Raw genomic sequence first — 20,938 nt, 5'->3', positions numbered from 1 at the left:
TCTCTAGGTGGCGTACCCGCAATATTTGTGATCTGCAGATTGGCGACACCAAGAGAAACTAACTATGATGCAAGTAGGCTAAATGGTCTGTGTATCACTCCGGTCAGGAATTCTTGCACACGGATTGCTAATTGTGTAGGCCTATTACTGCCGTAACTGAACCGACAAAGAGCTATCATGGCAATTGTGTGGAAAAAGGACCACCCGGTTGACTTCAGAACACTACTGAGGCCAATCTTAAAATGCGTTTTGCAACAATGTCAGGTTTTCACAATGTAGGCTATTCAGAGTAACTGACTATATTCATATTGACATACAGACACCAACAGAGGATGATAGATTTTTAATAATTTAATAATTATTTGAGACATCACTATGACACTTAAAAACATTGTAGTGCAATGGCCTGAATTATATATTCATTATTTGGTAAAGAAATGTATGGCAAAAATTAAAACATGGAGAATTGCAGGAATACATTGCCAATATATGAATGTATCCTTATTTAGCATATTAGTCCTAATTTAACTTTGAACACAGACGAGACCTAGACTGATTTCCTTAATAAACCTGCAGGATGCGCAGCAAAAGAATTTCAAGTTCATCCATTTGCGCGCTTTCTGTAAGGTGGTGTACCTGGAAGATGTACATCCTAACCTGACCAATTTAGGGTGCGTCTCGACCCTTAGAAGGATAATTGTGGAAGTGGGCATTCAGATTTATGAGGAGAATGGGTGCATGTATATTGTGTTTGATAACTCTGACGACAAACCAGATTGTGGGATTGTGCATCCACATGGTCCTACAGCAAGCTGTACACAGAGATGGATACATGTGGTCCAGCGAGTGACTGGAAGCAACGCATGCCTGGCGTTTCATTTTTAAAATCAAAATGCCTCTCATATGAGTTCTATCATCTTGGATTCTCACAGCTCAGGCGCACCATTTTGGTCACCATTTACAGATACCTAAAGGAATCCTGTCAAATCGATCAGAGTATTAGACAGCACCAGGGTTAGAACCCATTATTCTATGCAGTGTGACATTGGAGATGAGGAGAGATTAACTAGTAGTGCTGTTTTCCCTCTATATATCTATTTGTGTCATGTTTGGTAGTTTGTTTATTAATCCTTGTGAATGATTTTTCTGGGATGGTCTTTCAATCGTGCTGGGATATCCTCTTGGACAAATAGATCAGTATTAACACACACTGACCTTTAACCTTTCGCTCTTGGGTCATTGACTGTGTGGGTTCTCACTTTTTTGGCTCCGGGGCTTCTTACCAACACTGAAGTGAAATGAAAGTGCAATTGACCTTAAACATGTGCTATTCTCTATTGTCTTCAGATTAATTTTAGATGTAAACCATCATTCAGGGAATCGGGATCCAGAAATATTCGGGAGGTGAGTACATCCATCACTCATTGATTGGTATTGTAAACGGTCCCTTGTCTATTCTATTTCTAAATCACCTTTCATCCTGTGTTGAAACATGCTCCATTGAAACTTTTCCAGGAAACGTCCTCCCCTCCACTACTTTGTTTACCATCCTATCTCCTCTCTTGTTCCTTCCTCTCTTCCATGTGCCTTCTCCTGTGTGTGCCCTTTGACCTTCCTTTTCCCGTCATGCCTTGCTCTGGTTAGCCACCCTGGCGCCGTAGGGCCTTCAAAAGGCCCTGGGCTTTGCTAAGGCACAGTCGTGTGGCTAAACCAAAGGCAACTGCATTTGTAGCCAATCAGAAGGTACCACCCTGCGTTCTATGCATACCCCATAAGCCAGTGCATGTTAATGTTTCCCTACCAACACTTCACACTCACAAATGTCCCTGATTCTCTATGTTCTCTTTGTCATAATTCCACAAACATGTACGTTGAGGTTGGAATGTTTCTCCATGTTTGGCTATAGAATTTTTTCATTTATTAGGGTGTTTTTATTAAACTAACAATGTATTTCTTGATTCACAGTGAGTCCTTAATGTTTTGTAGATATGGGATCACTTGTGAAGTCATTTATGTATCATATGAAAATAAGTTTATCGTACGAAAATACGTTTTCCTTCATTTATTTCAGTGCTCTCATGTCCAAAATCAATAATCTATTTAAAAAGCCTCATAGGTGTAATTGCTGAATTGATAATTGATTGATAATTGTCTAGGAAAAGATATAATATAGCAGGGCATTTTTGTAATGTTTCTGTATACTGTATGGCAGAAGCTGACTCTGACATGCTGAATTGTCTTTTTGTCTAAAGCGCCCTCTGCTGTACTAAAATGTGTACTGTTCCTCTAAACTCTTCCCATCAATTTGAAATTCTGTAACAAAGAAACTCACTCTTTTTAACAAAGAGGTACACTATCTCTCAGTTGCGGCTAGGAAATCTGCAACCGTTTTCATTTCAACAAATCATTCATTTTTAAATCCAAACAGTATACTCTATAGACTTGTGGGGAATTTGTGGTTTGAGAAATAATAAAAAAGTAATTTTTTCAAGAAGTAATTGCAAACCTTTTTAGGGTGAAGGGATGTAATATATTTAGGTCTATACTTTTGAGAGCCTGAAGTTAACTGATGTTTTACAATGGTGGTAAAGATGTGTAATTTTCAATAACATGGCAATGTTGACACAACACATTCATGTTTTTCACTACAGCCTTCAGTAGTGCGACATCACTGGGTCCACAGGCGCCGTCAGGATGGGAAGTGTCGACAGTGTGGGAAGGTGAGTTACCATTACCTTTAGATCAGACTAAGTGTTTTAGTCAGAGATCAACTGGGACACTTAAAGGCTGTTCACAGAAGTTACACAAATAACAAAAAATACATAATGTTGCTGACTAGGACAGCTCAACTAGTGCATTTAAGGAAAGTGCACAAATAAAAAAGATGCACTGCACAGTGTATCAACTCCTCATGAAGTAAATAAAACAAAACAGACTAACTCATGTTAAATACATGTTTTGCTGTAAGACAGGTAGAAGAGGCATTAGCATTAATGCTAGAAAAAAGGCTCCGTTTCAGAATTAAAATCTGTATTTAGTTCAGGGAACTTCCTCATGCACTTCATCATTTCCTACAGGGTTTCCAGCAGAAGTTTGCATTTCATAGCAAAGAGATCGTGGCCATCAGCTGTTCGTGGTGTAAGCAAGCAGTAAGTCTACTCCAGTGCCTGGAAAGTGACATGTTTTGATGTATTCTTTAGATATGGTTCTGGTCAAATGAAAGAATCAAGCAGACTTTTCTAATAGGATGTAAACACTGTAGTCTCAAGGTACCCGGTGTAGGCCTTCACCACATGGGTGCACTATAGAACAAAACTTGGTTTCCAAATGTTACCGTTATCCACGTGTTGTGTGTGTTGGCTTGATTAGTTGCTAGTGAGATGTACGATGTAACAATGTAACCTTCAAAATAACGTTGTTTACATTTCATGTCATCGGAAATGATTTCATCCCGTTGGGTAGGTTTCAAGGACATACAGTTTGTTTGGGCACTGAAACATCAATGGTTTTTCATTGAACTCACACTGGGTACCTTTAACTTTATTTAGGAACAGGAAATCAATGTCAGACTTCCAGTGTGCCATTGTAGTACCAATACAGCCTTGTTAAGACCTGCTTAATGAAATTCACATAATTGTAATTTATGTATATGCAAATGTAATGATACATTTGTGTCAATTGGGCCAACTTGGGTCCTTTTCCTTTGACCACCCTTAGGAGATATTGTAGGCTAATACTCACTCTTTGTTTTCTCTCTCCTCCACCCCTTCCTAAAGTACCACAATAAGGTGACATGCTTCATGCTACAGCAGATTGAGGAGGCCTGTTCTCTGGGTGCTCATGCTTCAGTCATTGTCCCACCCTCATGGATCATTCGTGTACGCAAACCTCAGGTACAGTACAACACCAGATCACATGCTTCTCCCACATTTAATCATGTTTTGCTTCCACACGATTCACAATTAACACATCCTACACCTCAGACCGAACTCATGGAAGATAAGTTGGGTATCAGTAGAAGCATGAAAAGCTCCTATGGTAATCAGTCAGACTGTGAGTTGTTGGTCATATTTTGGTGGGTTTCTCTTCAACAGCCATTTACTCTAATGCTTATTGGTTAGACTTTGCCCTTCATAAACTGTTTTGTGCTCAGCTATTTAGGTCGCTATTCCTATTCCCATTTCCCATGCTGTTTCTTAACTACATGAAGCATTTTGCACACTATTAACAGCCATATGTCCACTTCATATAGTGCATCACATCATTGAACCATCTTAAGTACATGAAACATTTTGCACACTATTAACAGCCATATGTCCACTTCATATAGTGCATCACATCATTGAACCATCTTAAGTACATGAAACATTTTGCACACTATTAACAGCCATATGTCCACTTCATATAGTGCATTACATCATTGAACCATCTTAAGTACATGAAACATTTTGCACACTATTAGCAGCCATATGTCCACTTCATATAGTGCATCACATCATTGAACCATCTCAACCATTTTTTAGGTAATAATGCCTGAAAGTGTAAACAGGAATGCATTACCAAATGTTTAGTGTAAAATGTGAAACAAATATAAACTGATCAGAGTAGTATATGGTTACTATGTGGGTTAACCTTTTGAGTCTGAAACCCTAGTCAGGTGGGATTAGTTTTACATGGAGAGAAGGTGTGATCACCTATGATGCGTGGAGCTCATGACAGGGCATTTTACTGACTTTTAGAGGACTACACATTTGTATGACTCAAGATATTTACTCTCTGCAAACCCCTGTAAAAATAACGTCAGGTAAAAGGTAATCTCAAATATTCTCTAATTTTCGTTTTGTAAGGTTGCAGCCTACAAATTCAGGCGAAAATTCAAATATTGAAAGGCTTAGGCTACTTGTCAGAGAGAAAATGCTAATTTAGTCTATCCATGTCTTGTGTTTATTGAAACCTCTTAAAGCAACTTTAACAAATGCACCAGGGGACTAATCATTCATTTAAAAATATAAGAATATAATAAGAAAAATTACAGGCATCTTCCTGACTACTTTCAGACAATTTGTTGTATTGTGGGCAATTTGTTAAGTACATTGCTTTAGGTGGGTAAAACCCCTTATTCCCATGAACAATACCATACTCCCTGAATCCCTGAGAGGAGCCCGAGTGCTCTGGTGAATGTAGGCCACTGCGCTGCACACGCCCTATGAGTCCTTCTGATCTCTGCTTCTCTCAGGGCTCTTTTCTCTCTCTTCCTCTTCTCCCACATTCTCCATCTGCTCAGGCAGCTTTTCCTCCACAACTCGGCTCTAATGATGTGTGCTCTTCTCTCTTCCTCCACCGCTCCGATGGTCCTCACCGGAATCCTGCAGATGATGTTGCTCCTGCCCTTTTCTCTTTCAAGGCTGGCAACAAACTCTTTTCTTAGATACTGCTCCACCTTTGTGTTCAGATACTTAATGAGCTGGTTTATCAAACCACCATCGATGGCTTCTGGATCCTCTTCTATTACTTCTTCCACGGTGGTCTTTGCCTCTTGAGAGCTCACTGTGTCACTCTCCCCCACCTTCACCTCTGCCTGGAGCTCCGCTTGCCTTGTCCAGTTCATCGGATCAATGTCTTTATTAGTAGCAAGTAGTTTAATCTCCTTCTCTATTTTGGCGGCTGCAGAAACATTTCCCATGTCTGCCATCTCCTCTCTCACACTGGTCTTCTTCACCTCTTCTTCTAGTTGTGTCTCCACATCTATTGAAATGTCTCTCTCGTTCTCAGGGCCTGCTTCTTCTTCCTCCGTGTTCTGTCTCTCTCTCATCTCTGCCACTTCATGATATTCCTTAACATTCGCTAGAGTGTCTTCTTGTGTTCTTGCTCTGATGTTGGCCTCTCCACTAACACACTTCACACTGCTTAGTGTTACCCTGGACTTCTCATCAGCCACATTCACCATGTCCTTCTTCTGCTTTTGTTGTTGACTAGTCTCTTCCTTTGGCAGCCGTACCTGTCCATCACCCTCTCTAAATGTTTTTTGCATCCTAGTTGCTTTGTCTACGTACATACTGATTTCAAACTCCTCCATTTTGAGGGCCACCAGTTTGTCAACCATACGCTAAACCCTAAGAGGAAAATCATGTTTGATCGTTACTTTTGTACATACACATTTTTTTATATTTTTTTTTTACAAATTACAGGATGCTTGAGCTTTCCACCTGTTGCAAGTTCTGGATACATCTGATTGACAAACAAATAGCCAATCATTTGCCCCCATAGCCATTCATGCAGATGAGTGAAGATTATCAGTTTCAGTGTGTGTTACTCAAAGTCAAGGATGTTTCCTTGGTAGGATGGGTCCTTCCAAGTCACTTTCAGAGGCTAGGCAAGACTCCTTCCTAGCATTCGGAGAACAAACCACGGAAAGGTCTAGCCAGTGAGCAGGTGTGCATCATTGAAAAGGTCCTGCCATCAAATACCGCGCTACTTTAAAAAAGAAAAAGAAAAAAAGGCTCTGGTACGTGCGTATAGGATTATGGGTTCTTTAAGAACGCAGAGGATACTCCAACTGCATGCTTGCAAATTCTTTGAACGAAGGACTCGGTCCTTGGTTAAATTCAAAGGGTCCCAGACATCAGAACAGTCCTTCAGCTGCATTCAATGACACAGCATCCTTGAAACCCAGCCATCAAGGATCCTTCCTTGACTTTGAGAAACTCCCGGTGGAACAGTGGGTGTTTTATTTACACACACACACCCTCCTGTCCCTAACAGTCTTGCTAGGCTACTAAGAAAAAACTGTTTGTACACTGCAGAAGGCCATTTCTAGACCGCAGCTGTCCTAATAAACTTGTGTTTAGTTTAGTTTGTTTGGTGGGAAATTAAATCAACGATCAACTAATTCAAAGTTAGTGAATTTTATGAAATCAACATTTTTATTAGCTTATTGTGTCCATCTGTAAGTGCATGTGTGTTTTTTCTTTATTTTCTGCAAATAGCGATAACTCATCTGCAATCATTGTAACAATAGTAACTGAATTGTGGGCATTGGATAAAAGATTTATCTTATCCACAGAACAGAATTAATTTTCAGCATATTAATTGTAGAAATACATTGTATTAACAAACTGTTTGACAATATATTGCATTAATGTAGACATACAACTGATTCTTAATTTTTATATCCTTAAATAGGCGAACAGCCTGTATTTGATCTCACATTCAAAGTGTATTTCGCAAAGGGCAGCCAGATTTGGGAATTTCATTGGCTTTAAAAAAAAGTCTGAAACCTGGCCAATAGAGAGCTCGTCAATCTCCAGACGAGTGTTGAGTGTTTTAGAGGGGAATATCAATTTACAAACACCAGAAACTGTGCTTAACACGTTTGTTGAACACATCTTTCATAGTAATTATACTAGCTTACATGGCCGACACCCATTGGCACCCAATTAAAGCTCAGCTAGTGCGTGCACCTCAATAGTAGGCTACTCACCTCAGCATTCCGCCTTTTGATGGTGTTTCATAAATCCTGCAATACACTGCGCGACATCTGTAGCCTAGATTTTTGTGATAACAGCCACATCACTGGGGCGAGGTTTGGTAGAAAATACTTGCTAGTGACATTCTAGTCGTTCAGTCTTCGAAACATTCGGAAGTTCCTTAGCAACAGACACACCGGCATAGATGTTTAGATTTCCCGAGTTAATTATTTCGTGAAAAGACGTTCGCTAGTAGCCAAACACTACTGATGTTAGCGAAGAAGAGTTTAAATGAACAAATACTCTATTGGTTGGCCTAACGGTCAGGGACGTCATATATGGTTGTGGGGGAACTAAATCATCAGTAGGGATGTCTATACACCATGGATAAAAGTTAGCCTCATTGTGTCTGTTCTTCATTTTAGATTAATAAGCATTGCATCAAACCAACAAACGGCTCGTGTGTTTACAGGTGTTTTCTTAAATCGCGATTTCATTCATTGTGCGCATAAATATAGGTATTTAAATGTTCTGTTTACAGTACTTGTCGCCTCCCATAGAATTTTTCGTAGGCTATATCATCCAACCAGTGAAAAAACTGTTTCGAGGAAATGTTGGCATGATAAAGGCGACTGACGAGGGAAGAAGGCAAACATTATTCTTGCTACTTATTTTACTATAGCTGTCGCCCTACATTAAACTCATTCTCATGCATGTAACTTTTCTTTAGCCGTAGCCTAATTAAAGTGTAACTTCACCCCCAGCTCTGAGCCTAACTCCACCCACTGCATCATTTTTTTTTAATTATTCAAATTGGACAAGGGGCTGAAAGTGGGGCTGAGGGGGGAACGGTGAGACTGGAAAATGAGACTCGCGCACTGGCGAGCCGCCCATTTCATGATGTAGATAACTCCCAAACGGTTGACTGTTTCAGCATCAGCCTTGCAAGGTTTTGGATGATTTTAAGAAGAGGATGGCGTATTGAGATATAATTTTTTTTTACCCACAAAGTGCAATTTTTTTTTATAACAATGGTCATTTTGTATCACAGTACAGTCATATAGTTTAGTTTACAGCTAAAAAAAACACACATTTAAGGTTGCAGTAGCTCTTTAACAACCAACAATGAGAGCTGGCTGAAAACATTGAACATATTGCCACACTTTTTTTCTTTTTTTTTTTGGTATATATTTTATTTAAAGTAGACCTACTTAGTATTTTAGTGGATAGGCAATGTTGAGATTTTGAGATGGCACAGTGGGTTTTAGTTGGGTGATTCTATCAATTATAACAGAGGTGAACTAAAGTAAGTCATGGCAACAGTAGCCTTCCCATTGGATTTGGTCAATAGTAACTGCCTGCTTTAGATACACTGATGGATTTAATTAAGTGAAGCACATTTATTTTGGGGGGGGGGCTACACACTATTTATAGAGCTCCCCACCACTCAGAGATAATTAGTTTCCATGCTTCATTGCTTTATGCCTGCTGATGGAAGCTGTGTGTTATTCTACCGCTTCTCTCAGCAGATGGCAGCAGAGACCGCGTGCAGTCCTTAACATTCAGTGGAATCAGAACACTCATTCATTTCCTTCTTGGGCAGTATGATACAGTTGTACATTGTATGGATTACTATTATGTCTTTGTGTCCCTTTCTGTAGTCATCACTTAAAGCTAGTAAAAAGAAGAAACGGACCTCATTCAAACGCAAATCCAGCAAGAAAGGAGCTGAGGTAAGGCTCAGGAGCTCACTGTAACTCTAAATCAATAAGAGCACATTTGTTAGTAGACAGACACAGACGGTACAGAGACATGTCATGTGACGTGACCTGGCGGCATCCACAGGGCCGCTCAGCCCTTAATTGCATTGGCTCAGCCTCTGAGGTCAATACTGAGCCTTTATTGATCAGCTTTCATGATGCTAATGACTGGCCTCTGACATAAAATACTTGAAATGAACCTACGGGGGTCTCTTAAGTACTAGCACACACACACACACACACTTTTAATAAATGTCCAACTCACAATACCTTTGGATGATTTTCCATTTTCTTTCCTGAAAGGAGGCTCGCTGGAAGCCTTTCATTGTCAGGCCAATTCCCTCTCAGCTAATGAAGCCTGTGCTTGTATTTGTCAACCCTAAGAGTGGGGGGAATCAGGTGAGAAGGAATCCTCAGTTGCCACCTGGAAGCCAGTTATCCTCAATTGTTTGTCACAATATTAATCTATTCAAGTATTCAAGATGTGGTTGACATGGTCAAGGCTGCAAGATTTTTTGTATTTTTTCCAGGGAGCCAAGATCATCCAGTCTTTCATGTGGTACCTCAATCCCAGACAAGTATTTGACCTCAGCCAAGGAGGGCCCAAAGAGGGGTATGCATTGAGTCCTAATCCTTCATTGCATACAACAGTTGGCAGGTGCTTGTTTGGGTAATTTACTTTTGCTTTTTTTGTCCTCCTAAGCTTAGAAATGTATCGCAAAGTCCACAACCTGCGGATTTTAGCATGCGGAGGTGATGGGACGGTAAGTCCATGGCTTATTATTGTTGTCTTTTTTTGTGCATTCTATTAACTAATATGATCCCTTGCCTCTAATAGTAAGGTGTCTTGGTGTGTCATTATACATTGTTCAGGCAAAGAGATATGTGTGATATGATGTTGTTGTGGTGTAGAGCGCATTCATAAAGTATTCAGACCCCTTCACTTTAAAAAAAAATGTTCACTTCAAATGTTGCAGCCTTATGCTAAAATTGTTTAAATAAATGATTTCCCTTCTCAATCAACACTGTAATGCTGTTTTTGCTTTGTTACTATGGGGTATTTAAAACATTTTCGCAAATATATTAAAAAGGAAACACCTGAAATATCACATTGCCATATATATTCAGACCCATCGCTCAGTACTTAGTTGAAGCATCATTGGCAGAGAGTACAGCCTCGAGTATTCTTGGGTATGATGCAACAACCTTTGCACAGGGGATTTTTTTCTGCCATTCTTCTCTGCAGATCCTCTCAAGCTCTGTTAGATTGGACGGTGACTGTCAGTGGACAGCATTTTCAGGTCTCTCCAGAGATGTTCAATTGGGTACAAGTTGGGGCTCTGGCTGGGCCACTCAAGGACATTCACAGAGTTCTCCCTCCTGCATTGTCTTGGCTGTGTGCTCAAAGTCATTGTCCTGTTGGAAGGTGAACCTTCGGACCAGTCTAAGGTCCTGAATGCTCTGGACCAGGTTTTCCTTAAGGGTATCTCTGTACCTTGCTCCATTCAGTAATCCCTCAACCCTGACCAGTCGCATAGTCCATGCCACTGAAAAACAACCTCACAGCATGATGCTGCCACCCCCATGCTTTACCGTAGGGATTGTATTGGATGATGATTAGACATGTAGCTTAGAATTGTGGCCAAACAGTTCCATCTTGGTTTCATCGGACCAGAGAATCTTGTTTCGCACAGTCTGAGAGTCCATTAGGGGCTTTTTTGCCAGTTCCAAGTAGGCTTTCTTGTGTCTTTCACTGAGAAGAGGCTTCCATCTGGCAACTCTGCCATAAAGACCAGATTGGTGGAGTGTTGCAGTGATTGTTGTTCTTCTGGAAGTTTCTCCCATATCCATACAGGATCTCTGGAGCTCAGCCAGAGTGACCATCGGGTTCATGGACATCATTTACATTTACATTTAGTCATATAGGAGATGCCTTTATCCAAAGCGACGTACAAAGGAGAAAACAAGCAAGCTACGAGCAATAGAGACCTAGTGTAAAAATTAGGGATGCACCGATACCACTTTTTTACAAACCGATACGAGTACGAGTATTTTTATTCGTGTACTTGCCGATACCGAGTACCGATACCGATACTTCTTAGATTTGGTCTCCATGAAAGTGCAATTAATTTGGAGGCAGATTTTATTTTATCCTCTGCAGATTATGTCAAGCCTATAGTACAAAATTAACAGAAGGCTATCCCAAGCCAAAAATAAACAGAGCTTTCTGGTTTTAACACACAAAAAAGCCTTCAAACAGACAATATCATCACATGAGACAAAATGCAAATATAACCAGATAAAGGCAATTCAATTTGCTGCATAGTTAACAACAGTCTGCTTAACAAAAAGTGAACAGAACTATTACTAGATTAGCACAAGAGCACATTTCAGTTACAAAAGGATCAGAAGAATCTCCTGCTCAAGTACACAAACAATCACTTAACCTATGTGGCACAGTCTTTCTCTCTACCTCTCTCTCTGTGTGTGCGTGCGCGTTTTTTTCTTTTGCAAGACGTCAGTTAAGATTGGTTGCTTTGGTCTTGCGCCACTAGCATCAGTGAACGCTGTGTACTAAGCACTATGGTGTGTCTTCAGATGTTTAATCAAATTGCTTGTGTTAAACAAAGTACTTTCCTTTCCGCCCCTCCACACCGTAGCAGTGCAGATCTTACACTGTGCCTTACTCCTGTCGTCGTCATTTATCTTAAAATGAGCCCAAATCGCCGTTAAGGCAGCTCAACGGAATTGCTAATCGCTAACGAGATGCTAGCAGCTAAATTTAGCGAAACCTGTATACTGAAATACTTTGACACTATGACAAACTTTCCTAACACAGTCAAACATCAAGCAAATGCAACACAAGAAGGCAAATAAGCTACTTACTAGTCTGGCAGAGAGTGGTAGGACAGGTAGGACAATAAATCACATTTTGTGTCAGCATAGCCCGGCCAGTTTGATGCAGTGAAATACTGATGAGTGGTATCGGTGCTTGGTATCGGCAATTCAAAACGAGTACGAGTACGAGTATTTTAACGAAGTATCGGCACCGATACCGATACTGGTATCGGTATCGGTGCATCCCTAGTAAAAATAAATACTATTTTACATAAGGAGTAAAAAGTGCAGGAATGTAACTACTGTAAGAGTGAGTTAAGTACGAGTTAGAGGAGATAGCATTAGAGGAAAGATAAGGAGAGGTAGAGGAAGTGCAAGTTAGGAAAGGAGGTGCTCTCTGAAGAGTTGGGTCTTCAAGAGCTTCTTAAAGGTAGAGAGGGATGCCCCTGCTCTGGTAGTGCTAGGCAGCTCATTAGACGAATGCAGCATCTGGGGGGTAACATTTGCCCTTACAAGAGCATTTAAGTAAGTGGGAGCAGAACCAGGAATCACTCTGTAAGCAAGCATAAGTGATTTTAACTTAATGCGAGCAGCTACAGGCAGCCAGTGGAGCTCAATAAGTAGCAGGGTGACGTGTGCCCTCTGCGGTTGGTGAAACACTGTGTGCGAAATACCCAGAGGAAATCAGAGGGGTCCACCCAACCTAACCTGCTCCAATGTTATGCTGATGTCTTACACAGACTCAATATTTCATATACAAGATTCCATGGATGTAAGCCAAGGCAATCAACTACTGTACACACTTCACGCACATCACAAAGGCTAATATCGGTAACAAGAAGGCCACTCACGCAACTACTCAACCACACAACAACTATGCCCTGCAACAGAATCCATACAGCACACTTGCCTAACCTGACATGCACACACACTCAAACCTGAACACTTGTGTATTGGTGTACACATTTTCACCCTTTTCATCTACAATTCAGTCACAGCAAACATAGGCCATAGATCAAAATAAATAAATCAATATTAATTGATCTTATCTCCTATCTTTCACTTGGACTATTTCCATTGACCATTTCTGGGCTTGGGTGTCCCTGTGTTTGTAGATCTTTTTTCGTAGCCTCTTTGCATCAGGACCACTAACTTCACCATTTATTCTTCCTCAGGGTGTATGTCCCTTTTCTGAGAGCAGCAAGCTCATTGCTTTTCTACACAATAAACACCTAACTTTTCACCCAGGTTACTTATGCTAGCAGCCGTAGCATCATCTCCGTCTCCCTCAACCTCAACTTGACCTGGTTCTGGGGAGTTACTGGGCTGGAGAAGAGCCCCCAACTCACCTGTGCATGTGCTACTAGTTGTGTTAGCAAGCAATGAACTTCACTTTCTTTTTGACATATTTTCCCTACTAGAGTATACTGATACTGAGTCTGTGTTTGTACCCATAATGTTGAAACAGAAAAATAAACTACACCAGGTTGTAAGGATGTTCAGGTTGTATGTTGCGGGCCCTAATTTCATTAACGGGCAACAGGCAACCAGCAAAGCAACATGCAAAGTTATTGTGCCTGAACTATCAGCACAGCAAAAAAAATCAGCCTGTACTCTGCAGGCAGTTCCTTCAATAGGAGACACCTGAGCTACCTTTCAAGGGTCTGAATACTTATGTCAAGGTGATATTTCCCTTTTTCGTAAATTTGCAAACATTTCTAAAATCCTGTTTTTTTTAGCATAGGATTGCATCATCACAAAATGTGAAAAAGTGAAGGAGTCTGAATACAGCGTTTCACTGTTCATTGTTAAGGATATTTTGGTACAGAGACGCACGTGTAACATTTAGGGACCTGGCCATCGTGTGAGGCCTCTAATCTTTAGTACAAGGGTCTTACTATCTTGCGTATATAACTGAAAAAGGCTAGTGATGACAAAAGGCTGTTTTCTTATCAAAGACAAAATTAGGCTTTAATAGATAGGGTTTCCCACACATAGGCTTTACTTGGGCAGGTATATTTGGCGACCCATTTTAGGATTTCTTTTTTTGTATTCATCCGAGAGAACGATGCCATTTGCGATCGATTAACTAGTGAACAATCTCCCCTCGCACTACTTCTCCTGTACCTGTTCGTTCTGCCATCGCAAGGTCTACTGACGGTTGCACATGATGCTCTACAGAGAAACACAGAGAGAGATGTATTCTGGTATTACATCAGAAGACGGAGGCACGATGGATATTTTACAAACATGAACCAGGTAAAGCAACTCCTTTTCTCCTTATTATGTAATTGTTCTCAGAGGTTGGTTTTTGTTTACATAGGTCTTGTACTCAAGAGTCAGCACACGTACGTAACTTGACCATTGCGCAACATGCAGCAAAGTTGTCCTGGCTAAATATGAGAGATTATCATTTGTTTTCTCTTTGGGCTATGGCAGTTAGAAAGACACAAACTAACTTTAGCTAAGGTTAGACTACAAATTTTTCATGTATTAACTCACCAGATAATTTTTTTTTAAGAGAATACAGCATGAGAATGAGCAAGAGAGACACATCGCACCACAGAGAACATAGCCAGCGTTAGCATTTAGCGTTAAATAAATGTATAAGCCTCAATAATTATATGTGTCAGTTAATTTGATGCAACATTACAATTGCAGTAAACACTGAGACGAAATGCAGACCAAACTAGATTCAAGCTTGTTCTCAATATAAGTTGGTCAATGAAGCTGCTTGCAGAAGTAGTGAGACTGCTGAGGGAGAGGCAGCAGCAGCAGGTCCCACTGAGGCAGGTGCCGGTGACCAAGCAGCACAGTTCCAAGCATCCTATTCAGATAGAGAGGCATAGCATAACAGCAAGGAGAACTCTACCATTTACATACTGTAATACCAATGCCTTATTTTCAGATTCCAAGCAACCCTGACTGGCTGAAAATCCCACCATTCAAGCATTGGCTCTACCTCGCCCAGCATGGTACGGATAGCATTTGCAAGGCCATATTTTTTAAATAAGTTTCAGCACTAAATGTTTTTTGCATCTAATTTCTGTAAAGTTAATTTAAAGCTAAGTGTCTGTTTTTCCTTTGTTTTTCAGACCTTACAAACAGACTGAAATGGGAGCACCTGGCTCTATAAATGGACCAGCACCAGAGGCGTGCCCATATACAGGGCATTGGAGCTCTTCTTTGAAAAACCTACAAAGATTTAGTGCTCTGACAAACAGTGGCATCTTTGTACACACTAAAGAGTGTTTGTTTATTTTGAATTGTTTTACTTTGTCTCACTCTTCCCATTTGGGTAGATGGAGGGGAGTGTTGGGGGATTGGATCTGTGAAATAAATAGAAATGTATTCAACAAAATAAAAATATTGTGTTAAAAGTCACGTGTATTTGTTGTTTGTCACATGTAGAAGACAATTTTTGTGCCCGCTGATAATGCCGGCTACCACCACAAGCACGTTTCAGACTTGTGGGAAAAACTTTTACATGAGTAACTCCTTAAAATCCTTCACTTATATGATTAGTAATGTAAAATGCACTTTCGAAGAAACAAGAGCAGAAAATCATAGCAGTCATAACGGTAAAGCAAAATAAAGTAACTTCTTCCCCAATATTGCAAAACACTCCTAAGAGAGCCACTATTGCAACTGGATAAACCAACCAGTCGGAAACCAACTCGAAGTTACTATACAAACATCACAAAGAGCTCAGTAAAGACAGCAGAATGCTTTAAGGATTGAGGGCTGAACTGTACGAAGTGCTTATAGAGCTGCATGAACATCTAAATCGGCTAATAATGGCAGACCCCTACTCTTATGGGTCATACAATATTGATGACAAAAGGAACACCACCATCCAATTACTACCTTATATTGGGCCACTCCATAACATGGAAACCTCTCCTAGGAGTCATAGCCATCAAGCTAAATGAACATACGTGTCCTTATATGGGTACGCTCAGACTAGAAACAGCACCTGAGGTTCAAACCATTACCTGCTTGTAGACAAAGCAGTCACACAGCACTGAAACAGATGAACCAATCTGAACCTCCTGTATTGCGTATCTGAAGCCTCATTATTCAGTGCTACAAATATTGATCCTCAAATGCCTAGTATTACTTGTAAGGTATGATAGACACTGATTTATCTTGACAAAAAAATAATGAGTGAGCTAGAGGCAGAGAAATCTGCAGTGCGAAGCATAGTCCAGCTTCCCTTGCAGAGTCTATTATTTTAATGTATCTGAACACCTCTTTCAATAGTTACAACATAGGTACATAGCTAAAGGAATTATTCTGTTAGTGTTGTACAAAAGGTCAATAAAAGTCAAGAGGATTCCAGAATCCTGGCCCAGATATATTTCACTAACTTGATGACAGAAGTGGAAATGGAGTACAGTACAGTGGGCTGGACTACATAGTTCCTCTTAAAGCAGGCAAACACAAACCCAAACAGCCCAACTGGTACTAATAAAAGCTGGCTAACATGCTAACTCGTGTCTTTTGGCAATACAGTTGCTGACGTTGTGCTACAAAAGCTTTTGGTACGTTTCCGCAGGAGGTTCTGTCCCGGACCACAGAACTACATAGTGCATAGCTTGGATGGCTAGTTGGAAAAACGGGTGTATTTATTTGTCCTTCATTTGACCATATACCATCAAAATTAATTTGAAGTTGATGCCAAAACTAGTTGCATCTAAAATCATACCTACAAAAGGCAACAGATTGCTGCATAATGTTGTTTAAACACTCAGATGTTACTTTTTTATGTTTGTTATAATACATTTACATCAGAAAAGATAAAAGTAGTGTAAATCTATGCCTTAACTGCAATGCACAGACTTAGGAAGCTCGTTTCATGTAGGGTCCAAAACCAGCCATGGCTTCTTTGGGAAAATATAATAGCATATAGAAGCTACAACATGCTAAAAGACGTTTTCCTCTGACATGGTTTGGCCTATCTTCAAAATTAATTTTGCCTTTAAATCCTTACGGAACATTTCCAAAATTCAAATAGTCCTCTTTCTCCCGTTGAAGCATTCAAATCATTCAACCTTTTGCCACTCTGGGCACTTGGGAGATGCTGCTTGGACCCTGATGATTGCCGCTTGAGTCTTTATTTGTATTAGGCATCATAGATGCTTCATGAATAATGACAATGTTTTTAATGACAGTATGAGTGAGAAATAATTAAAAAAAACAACGTAGAAATCAAGATTTCAAAGACAGATCTAGAGCATTATGAATGTTTCTGGTAACGAATGTTTTTCATCTCTTCCTCTTTCTTTCTTTCTTTCTTTCTTTCTTTCTTTCTTTCTCTCTTTCTTTCTCTCATTCTCCTCTGTCTTGTCGCTGGTGTGCTATAGGTGGGATGGATCCTTTCTACCTTGGATCAGCTCAATTTGAATCCTCAGCCCCCTGTGGCTGTTCTTCCTTTGGGCACGGGAAATGATCTGGCCAGGACTCTTAACTGGGGAGGGGTATGTCCAGTAATACCAGAGTCTATTGTCAGTTATTGTGCTCTATGGCCTTCTCAATTTCTCTAATGTAGTTTTTCAGTTGGAATAATCAAATGTACATAGATTTTCTATCTATCCTAAAATCAGATTACAATTTCACTCATCACATTTCTGTTTATAGTTTCAGAATTGATACACTGTACTCTGCTCTGATGTCATCAGCTATCGGCACCATGATTAACAGATTTCTGGCATGACATGGGGCCCAAAATCATACAAATCTCTCACTGAAAATGAGCGGTGCAAAGTGACAGCTTCCATATAATCTCTTCTGCTTTGTCATAGGGCTATACAGATGAACCCGTGTCAAAGATCCTCTCTCATGTTGAAGATGGAAATGTTGTCCAGCTGGACCGCTGGAACCTCATTGTGGAGTCCAACCCTGAGGCTTCAGGAGAGGAGAAAGACGACCAGCAGACAGATAAAGTAGGCACTCTCCTGACATCCGCCTCTCCTTTCAGCAGAAGGAACGCTCTCTTGCATGTCTGCAAGGGCCAAGTGCCCATCAGGGTTTTTATTCAAGTACATTATTTTCTTCCGGGTGCCTATTTAGTTTCATATTTTATGCAGTGCCATTTAAGCTATAATCAGCATTCATTTTAAGTTTCTGAGAGGATACTATAGATGAATCTTATATATATACTGTGAGGTCAATTGAATGCTGTGATATTTTAGTATTTCATATGTAGTTTGAGAGTCTTTCATTGCACCCATGCATGTAGCTTATAGAAGCCACTTATCTCACAGTTCACATTCCAAAAGCTTGACAAGCTTTTATCACCACTGGAAGCTTCTGTGTCGAATAGGTGGAAAGGTAAGACATAAGATACAGAGCATCAATAATGTTATCTTCCAGGTGCCATAAGGGACTGATGCCAACAGAGAATTCTTATCAGTAGTTCCTCATAGCAGGCAGGAGGACAGAATTTCGAGCCCCATTGTTCCAGAGACCATAGTGTCCTGGTATCTCTGTGAGTGAATGACTGTACCCAGAGGAGACTGCAAACACAGGACAGAGGGAGGCCATAAACCCTTATGACATCATTACAGCTCAGTCTCTGCTTTGTGTCATTATATGTGTGTGTGGTTTGTGTGTTTGTGTATGTTTGGATCTGCGAGGGAAAGACAGAGATCGTTAGAAAGAGGAGAACAGAGAAGAGGTCTTCAAAGAGGCACTCTTTTAATGTCCAGTTTGTGATTGATGTTTTGTAATTACAGTTGATGCAGGGTCCATTGGGCCATAAAGTAGACATTTCAACCCTCTTGCCCCTGTCCTTAGGGCATGCGTGAGTGTGTGTCTTTCGGGCACTCATCGGACAGGGGCGAGTGATTGCTGTAGTGATGTCCACTGACGTGTAATTGACTTCTTGTCTGACCTGCTATTAATTACCTACTTCCGAACAGGGTGTGGTAGGTACTGCTGAGAGCCCAGAGAAGCTGATTTAGCACAAGACCTTATGCCACTATCTTTTATTCTGAGAGATTGTTGGGAAATTCAATGACATGTCTATCTGACAATGTCATATCTAATCTAGTCATGTGTTTTATTCAATCACAGTAAAAGCAGAATCTGAATGTATGCCAAATTTATATTGAATACTGAAAGAGAGCAAGTTTTTGTATCACAGTTTTTCACAGCATTTAATATATTCAACAGCTTCCCTTGGATGTATTCAACAACTACTTCAGCCTTGGCTTTGACGCTCATGTGACACTAGAGTTCCATGAATCTCGAGGTTGGTTTAAAATACTAATATTTATATATAGTTCTCTTTTATTGTTCTTCAGTTTGTATTGAGATGCTGAGCTGGTGTATTGTATTTGTACCTTATTATAGAGGGGATGATGGGGGAACTCTATATTCGTATATCTGTATTTATATTGAATAAAGCGCACATCATAGTGTGTGACACCAGTGAAATCTCTGCCCTTTCTCTATACCCCCAGAGGCCAACCCTGAGAAATTTAACAGCCGTTTCCGTAACAAGATGTTCTATGCTGGGGTGAGAGTGCCTTGTGTCAATGCAAGAGGACCAAGAATAATCACAGAATGATTTGGCCACTGGAATAGGATGTGGAACTGATTTGAGAAATCATTTTAAAAGTGGTGAAGACTGCACTACCCGCTCCCTAATGCTTTGCTCTTCTCCATCAGACTGCGTTCTCAGACTTCCTCATGGGTAGTTCCAAAGATCTGGCCAAGCACATTAAGGTTGTGGTAAGTCTCACTTGTGCTGGGATCACACAAGATTTCAATTATTCTTCAACAGATAGATTTGCTCAGATTTGCAGTGACGTGAATAGCATGGTGTCCATCCCATGTGTATCCCTGAGTGTGCTGAATCTCACCACATGTGTGAAGTGAACTGAGATCTGTTCCCTCCCCCCTCTGCATGCTCTGCCATCGCTGCCTTGCTAGTGTGATGGCACGGATCTCACCTCAAAGGTGCAGGAGTTGAAACTGCAATGCCTCGTGTTCCTCAACATCCCTAGGTAAATCCTCTTCATTTCTGTCATCCAGGGTAATCTCTCCTATAATTTTCCTTAATCCAACTATAATTTTGTTTCATATGCGTACGTGTGTGTTTGTGTGTGTGTGCCTTCATGTGTGGTGTAGGTACTGTGCTGGCACCATGCCGTGGGGAAACCCGAGTGAGCACCATGACTTCGAGCCACAGCGGCATGACGACGGCTGTATTGAAGTGATCGGCTTCACCATGACCTCACTGGTATGGCCTCCCTCGATGTCCTTAATTGTGGACCTCTCTGATAGATCCCTAAATCCTGTTTCTTCACAAAGGAAATGTGTCAAAACAGTATGTAGCTTTGCATCTGTGCTGAGGACACCATTGTATTGGTCAGCCATGTTGAAGTTTTAGGATTATTTTACTGCAAGTGTCGAAGTTTATTTATTCATGCAGCAGCCCCCATTAATGAATTGAGTATTTATGAATGTGCCATCTTCAGCACTTCCAAATATATATCTCTGTATGATGGCTAGGTTTCACTGTGTTTGCATCAGCAGAGGTTAGAAGCAATGCTGCCAGCATGTTGCCGTCCTCTGTTCAGTGAGCCTGCGTGCGTGCTGACTGTTTTAACCCCATGCTGATCTTTGATCCCTGCAGGCCACGCTGCAGGTGGGAGGCCACGGCGAGAGGCTGAACCAGTGCCGGGAAGTCACCCTGACGACCTACAAGTCCATCCCCATGCAGGTGGACGGGGAGCCTTGCAAGTTGGCCCCCTCCGTTATTCACATCTCCCTGAGGAACCAAGCCAACATGGTACAGAAGACCAAAAGGAGGACCTCTATCCCACTGATTAATGAGTGAGTGGCAGACAAACATAAGCAGTTATT

General features: G+C 40.8%; 1 protein-coding gene across 12 annotated transcripts in view; it reads left to right on the top strand.

Moving 5' to 3' along the window:
• The window catches only part of dgkza (diacylglycerol kinase, zeta a), a 123,662-nt gene that overhangs the window by 68,237 nt on the left and 34,487 nt on the right, over positions 1–20,938 (top strand). For 8 of the 12 annotated variants that reach the window (XM_031569551.2, XM_031569554.2, XM_031569552.2 and 5 more), the window contains 17 exons: positions 1,348–1,404; positions 1,645–1,743; positions 2,652–2,720; positions 3,078–3,149; positions 3,777–3,893; positions 9,128–9,199; positions 9,530–9,625; positions 9,757–9,839; positions 9,930–9,990; positions 17,431–17,544; positions 17,869–18,009; positions 19,241–19,319; positions 19,531–19,586; positions 19,739–19,801; positions 20,003–20,076; positions 20,201–20,312; positions 20,709–20,908. In XM_031569551.2, coding sequence (XP_031425411.1) covers positions 1,348–1,404; positions 1,645–1,743; positions 2,652–2,720; positions 3,078–3,149; positions 3,777–3,893; positions 9,128–9,199; positions 9,530–9,625; positions 9,757–9,839; positions 9,930–9,990; positions 17,431–17,544; positions 17,869–18,009; positions 19,241–19,319; positions 19,531–19,586; positions 19,739–19,801; positions 20,003–20,076; positions 20,201–20,312; positions 20,709–20,908 — 1,565 coding nt within the window. The remainder of the gene's footprint in view (positions 1–1,347; positions 1,405–1,644; positions 1,744–2,651; positions 2,721–3,077; positions 3,150–3,776; positions 3,894–9,127; positions 9,200–9,529; positions 9,626–9,756; positions 9,840–9,929; positions 9,991–17,430; positions 17,545–17,868; positions 18,010–19,240; positions 19,320–19,530; positions 19,587–19,738; positions 19,802–20,002; positions 20,077–20,200; positions 20,313–20,708; positions 20,909–20,938) is intronic. The other 4 variants (XM_031569553.2, XM_031569556.2, XM_031569547.2 and 1 more) reach the window with 1 other exon arrangement.

This window comes from Clupea harengus, chromosome 6 (assembly GCF_900700415.2).
Source record: "Clupea harengus chromosome 6, Ch_v2.0.2, whole genome shotgun sequence".
Lineage (NCBI taxonomy): Eukaryota > Metazoa > Chordata > Actinopteri > Clupeiformes > Clupeidae > Clupea > Clupea harengus.
The sequence above is the reverse complement of the archived record's forward strand: the minus strand, read 5'-3'. Positions and strand labels throughout refer to the sequence as shown.